This window comes from Elephantulus edwardii, unplaced genomic scaffold (genome assembly GCF_000299155.1).
Source record: "Elephantulus edwardii isolate Elephantulus edwardi_28Jun2011 unplaced genomic scaffold, EleEdw1.0 scaffold00140, whole genome shotgun sequence".
Taxonomy (NCBI): domain Eukaryota; kingdom Metazoa; phylum Chordata; class Mammalia; order Macroscelidea; family Macroscelididae; genus Elephantulus; species Elephantulus edwardii.
Window position 1 is genome coordinate 1,045,588 of NW_006399890.1, and position 5,776 is coordinate 1,051,363.

The 5,776-nt window shown below is 39.3% G+C and overlaps 1 protein-coding gene across 1 annotated transcript; it reads left to right on the forward strand.

Moving 5' to 3' along the window:
• The first annotated feature begins 836 nt into the window (after positions 1-836).
• Positions 837-5,049, forward strand: LOC102857571 (ATP synthase subunit alpha, mitochondrial-like). Its single transcript, XM_006894367.1, has 6 exons — positions 837-1,043; positions 2,831-3,004; positions 3,120-3,286; positions 4,111-4,259; positions 4,567-4,718; positions 4,813-5,049. The coding sequence occupies exons 1-6, from the start codon at positions 837-839 to the stop codon at positions 5,047-5,049; spliced, it is 1,086 nt and encodes a 361-aa protein (XP_006894429.1).
• The last annotated feature ends 727 nt before the right edge of the window (positions 5,050-5,776 follow it).

Below are 5,776 nucleotides of genomic sequence, written 5' to 3' on the forward strand. Positions count from 1 at the left end.
AGGAGAGGAAGGCCCTATATGAGGTGGATTGATTCAGTGACTGGGATAATTGGGATGGGAGTGTCAGAGACAGTGCGATTGGCACAGGACAGAGCAGCGTTTAGGTCTGTTGTACATAGGGTCACTATGAGTCGCAAGCGACTCGACGGCACATAACAACAACATATACTGCAGGATCTCATTAGTCTCCTGCAGTGTACCGTTTATCCTTGTCTTGGTAGGTTTTTTTCATCCCAGTGAAGAAAAAAATTTCTTTGCTGTTAGCATAGCTTCTTTATTTTGATGCTGCTTTTTTTGTTAAAACACAAAGCACACATTCCAGATTCTAGGTATTGTGCTATTCTTTGAAGGATTTCTTTCTGTTGAATTCTTTGGGCTAAAATAAGCAGATTTATAGTATTTCTGAGTGGCGTTAGTGTTACTCTACATGTAGCATTCTGAATGTCTATGTTGCGGAAGTGAGTATAGAAATATGCTGCAGGTTGTAGGGAATTTGCCTTAGTAGTGTCTATCAATGCTTCCTAAGTAAAGGTTTTTAAGTACAAGTTCAAAAGATTAGCCATATGATGAGATGAAAAAATAGAAATATCTTTTAGTTCATAATCCTTAAAATTAAACCAAGAGTAGAAAGTAGAGTATGCTTACTTTATAGGAATAGCTTAATTGTATTTGTTTCTTGCCTGATTTACATTTAACTTAAGGCATTTTTTTTAACTCCGTTAGACTCATAATGATAAATATTTATCTTTTTAAAGTTATGTAATCTTGTGTATTTTACTTGAAAATATCATTTTACTGTTTTAGTCACAAAACTGTACTTTGTGTTGTTTGCGGAGATGGGTTTTTTAAATGGAATTGTGCTCTCTTTAATAGGCACTGCTGAGGTGTCCTCTATTCTTGAAGAGCGAATTCTTGGAGCTGATACTTCTGTTGACCTTGAAGAGACTGGGCGTGTCTTGAGTATTGGTGATGGTATTGCCAGAGTACATGGGCTGAGGAATGTTCAAGCAGAGGAAATGGTAGAATTTTCTTCAGGCTTAAAGGTAAATTTTGAAAATGATGAGACTTTAAGTTATCTTGGATTATTGCGTTTTTTTCAGTTATTCTTTTAGTAATTCATAGGTGTGTCATATTTTAAACATTAAATCTTGATTTTCTTTAACTGTTGTCATAATTAGATATTATGGAAAGATTAAATATGTGTATTTTTGGTTATCCAAATTTACTACTCTTACAGACTGGTTTACACATAAATTATAACCACTTGCTCCAGAATGCAAAATTGAGTATAACTATCCAAATTCTAATAAGTACAGATCTATTTTTTAGATTTTAAGATTGTCTTGTATATAACCATCCGATAATTTTAGTTAATTTCTGCTGGAAAGTTGAAAGTTAGCAAAAGTAGGCATATTATTACTATTATTGAAAGACTTCATGATACAGTTATCATAAACTCAATGATTTTTTTTTTACTTTAAAACCCTATTTCTTTGCTTTCATGTTGAATTTAGTCTTCAGTGATTTGAGAAAAGTTGTAGAAACCATGGAATCTGTCAGAAAGACATGGATCTGGGTGGACTATCACCAAGTACACAGTTGGGGGAAAGGATAGTTCTGTCCATTTGCTAGTTACAATGTGAAAAAAACCAACCGAACCCAAACTTGATAGAGCAGCAGTTTGATGTGGAAGACTCATTGTAGAGGTTGAAGTTTTATCAGTCATTACCTGTAAGGCCCAGACCAAAACTTTGAACTTCTTTCATCTTCATTGTGTACTTTGAAAGGAGAAACTGAAATAGGTGAACTCCTTTTCTTTTAGAATTTGAGATCCAGAAGTCTAATCTCACGCTGTCCAGTAGAACTTTGTGCAGTGGTGGAAATGTTCAAATGGCCACATGTTAGAATTGTCCTACAATGAGTGGAACAGGCTAGGACTGGAGTTTCTGCACTTGACTGCTAAACTGTGATACTTCTGTTTGCTGTATTTAGCAGAACTTGGTGACTTGCCAAAGTCTATTCCTGTAATTTTTTCACCTTCTACTGACTTAATGAAGACAGGATTTGATTGGATAATTTTGTAGATGGTTTATGGAGCCTCTCACAGATAAATAGATGTAAATAAATTCTGTCTTTTCTCCTAACCCCCATTGGGGCTTATTTAGGGAGGTTACTAGTTAAGGTTCACATCTTAAGACAGCACCTTTCGTGTGCTTGCAGGCCATTTGACCTTCAGCCAGAGTCAGTGTTGTTAGGGAGCTCTGATGGCCTAGTGGCAAGAAATTGCAGAAATTGCGCTGTAATCCCAAATGAGCGCTGTTTGAATCCACCAGATGCTTCGCTGGAGATGAAGGAGCAGTCTCCTCCTGTACCATTCTAATCTAATTTGAGGGTACACAGAAAAAAGTCACACAGCTCTTTTAGTGTTGCCAGTTTATGGTATCTCCCTTTAGACACCAAGGTGAGCCTTCAGCTCTGACTCAGTGGGACAGCAGTCCCTTTAGCTCTGTCTCATGTCAGTGTCCATTTCTCTGCTGTTGCTCTGGTCACAGTCTGACCCTTGGAAAAATCTCTGGTCCAAATGGACTCGTGCTTAATTCTCAGATTCTTGCTAGTAGCCAGATTTCTTCCTATCTTGAAATTTCTATTTCATCTTGATCATTTTACTTCATGCACCAAATAAATGCATAATTGAGACCATTCAGTTACAAAGCTAGTCACAATAAAGGTTTGGGGGAGTGTGAGGGGAAGAGGCAGTATTTTTATACCACACAGTGTTTGCCCTCAGAGAAGGGTGCCACTCAACACTTCACTGATTTGTCTTGTGCAGGGTATGTCTCTGAACTTGGAACCTGACAATGTTGGTGTTGTCGTGTTTGGAAATGACAAACTAATTAAGGAAGGAGATATTGTGAAGAGGACAGGGGCCATTGTGGACGTCCCAGTTGGTGAGGAACTGCTGGGTCGTGTAGTGGATGCCCTTGGTAATGCCATTGATGGAAAGGTAGGTGTAGAGATACTTTGATGTGGTTGTAACTTTAGTAAGCATCCAAGCTCCCAGTCTGAGGAGTCCTTTCCCTTTTTCCCATGCCTTTTTTTCTTTTTTTTTATAAAAACAGGGTCCAATTGGTTCTAAGACTCGTAGGCGAGTTGGGTTGAAAGCCCCTGGAATCATTCCTCGAATCTCTGTACGTGAACCAATGCAAACTGGCATTAAGGCTGTGGATAGTTTGGTGCCAATTGGTCGTGGTCAGCGTGAGCTGATTATCGGTGACCGACAGACTGGGTAAGTATCAGTACCTTGTTACAAGTTCTAGCGAAGACTTTATGTATATGAAGATTGCTTTCAGGCTTGGAATTGTAAATACTTTGGATGTGATACGAAGTAAAATATGTTTTAAGGATTAAAACCAGTTGCCATTGGATCAGGAGGGAGCTCTAGAGGCCTAGGCCGAGAGCAGTGCACTGGTAACCAGCCAGAAGACCATGTGACAGGTGCTTTGAATCCACCAACAGCTCCGTAGGAGAAAGATGGGCCAGCTCCTTCCATTAAGATTTTCAGTTTCGGAAATCTGATGAAGGATTTCTTTGAGTAAGAACTCGATGACAGAGTTTGAGGATTTGAGCCATTAAGTCAGTTTGGCCTCATCCGTCAGAGTAGAACTGACTACTCCATAGTATGTACTACATACCTAGTGTGTAGTGTTTTCGTGATGCTCTTTTAGCTTGCCAGGGTTTTGTCCCAAGGTAGGTTTGAACCTACAAACTTTGGTTAACAATTAACTTTTCGTACAGTTAATCCCTTTGTGAGGAGTTAAGAACCAGCACGCTGGCCACTGAGTTGATTCCAACTCATAGCATTCCTGTACAACAGGCTAGAGTTGTCCCATAGGGTTTCTAAAGCTGTGAATCTTTCAGAACCAGACTGCCACATCATCTTCCTGTAGTCAGTGATAGATTTGAATGAACTACTCACCTTTTGGTTAGCTGTCAGGTACTTTAACCTTAACTACCAACAGGGCTTCTAGATCATCAGTAGTAGTAAAACCTTGACTGGGAACCATTTTGTGGTACATTACTACCTTTTGTGTTCACCATCTCCTTTTAAAGCAAAACCTCAATTGCTATTGACACAATCATCAATCAGAAACGCTTCAATGATGGGACTGATGAAAAGAAGAAGCTGTACTGTATCTATGTTGCTATTGGTCAGAAGCGGTCCACTGTTGCCCAGTTGGTGAAGAGACTCACAGATGCAGGTGATTCCCTTTACCATAGTCCTTAATTCTGTTGCTGCTAATCTTAGAATGGCTTCTGCTTAATGGAAGCTGATTGTAATTACTTCCTAATGAATGGAAGTGTCTATTAATACAAAGAAAAAAGTACAATAGTAAGGTTAGTGGGGGTCCCGTCCCCCCCAATTTCTTTAAAGTTAAAGCTTTGTGACTGGTTAATTCTTTACAGTAAAAAAGCTTTCTGGTATTTAGGTAATACTCGTTTTATCGTCCTCAAATTTAAAATCCGTGTTAATAACCTTGCCACATTTTAAACTTCTTTTCTCCTCAGACGCCATGAAGTATACCATTGTGGTTTCAGCCACTGCTTCCGATGCTGCCCCTTTGCAGTACCTGGCTCCTTATTCCGGTTGTTCTATGGGGGAATATTTCAGAGATAACGGCAAGCACGCACTGATCATCTATGACGACTTATCCAAACAGGTCAAAAGACTTGCATTTTCAGAATTTTGCTTGTGTATTTGCACTAAGTGGAAAGTGTGTAATAGATCACCTTCATGTCCCCTTCTGTGTCTAGGCTGTGGCTTACCGGCAGATGTCGCTGTTGCTCCGCCGACCCCCTGGTCGCGAAGCCTATCCTGGTGATGTGTTCTACCTGCACTCCCGTCTGCTGGAGAGAGCAGCCAAGATGAACGATTCTTTCGGTGGTGGCTCCTTGACTGCTTTACCGGTCATTGAAACACAGGCTGGTGATGTGTCTGCTTATATTCCAACAAATGTCATCTCTATTACTGATGGACAGGTATTACTCTAATCATGAAATGTGAAAAAGAGCTCCTTTTTTGCTTTTATTTGTTTTTGGTGAAAGTTTACATCACAAATTTTTGTTGTTTTGTACTGCTGAGTCAGAACCAACTCAACAGCTAACTAATTCTCCACTAGATTTTCAGAGGCTGTAAATCATACAGGCAGAGATTGTCCTGTGACATCACAAATTAGTTTTCCCAGTTAACAATTTTGAACATAATTGTTTAGTGACATTACATTTTCCACAGTGTGTCAACATTCTTCCATTTTGGATATTCAGTTTCCATGAATATGATTTCCGTGTGCATCCCTCCTTAGCCTTTCATCTTTGATCTAGAGTAATTTTTGACCGTACAGTCTTATTCTGGCACGTTATAGAAAAGGAAAATAATAGAGGTAAAAGAGTAGGAGAATCAGATAGCTGGCAGGTCAGCTGAACCCGAAACTCCTCCCATAATTGACTTTTAAAAATAGTGTAATGATGGACAAGGTCCAATGGTGATTAATTTTATAAAACAGTAAAAAAGTAATAGTGGCACAAAATTCATATGTCCTGTTTACTTAATGCTCTATTAGGTTAGCAGAAAGTGGTTTCAGTTCAAAGACTATCAGGCTGAGAGTCTAGTCTCCACTGACCCAATGAGTCTGCTTTTCCCTCACCCAATCTAGCCACATCCATGTGCTGTGTCCTTGATTGGAATATTCACTGGTGCTTCTTTCTCTTCCGGAGACGC

Excerpts from the sequence above, each read along its gene's own strand:
- LOC102857571 (XM_006894367.1), top strand. The coding sequence starts at position 837 with ATGGGTTTTTTAAATGGAATTGTGCTCTCTTTAATAGGCACTGCTGAG. Across the intron at positions 3,005-3,119 it reads GTAATGCCATTGATGGAAAG|GGTCCAATTGGTTCTAAGAC; the intron begins GTAGGTGTAGAG and ends TTATAAAAACAG. Across the intron at positions 4,260-4,566 it reads GAAGAGACTCACAGATGCAG|ACGCCATGAAGTATACCATT; the intron begins GTGATTCCCTTT and ends TTTTCTCCTCAG.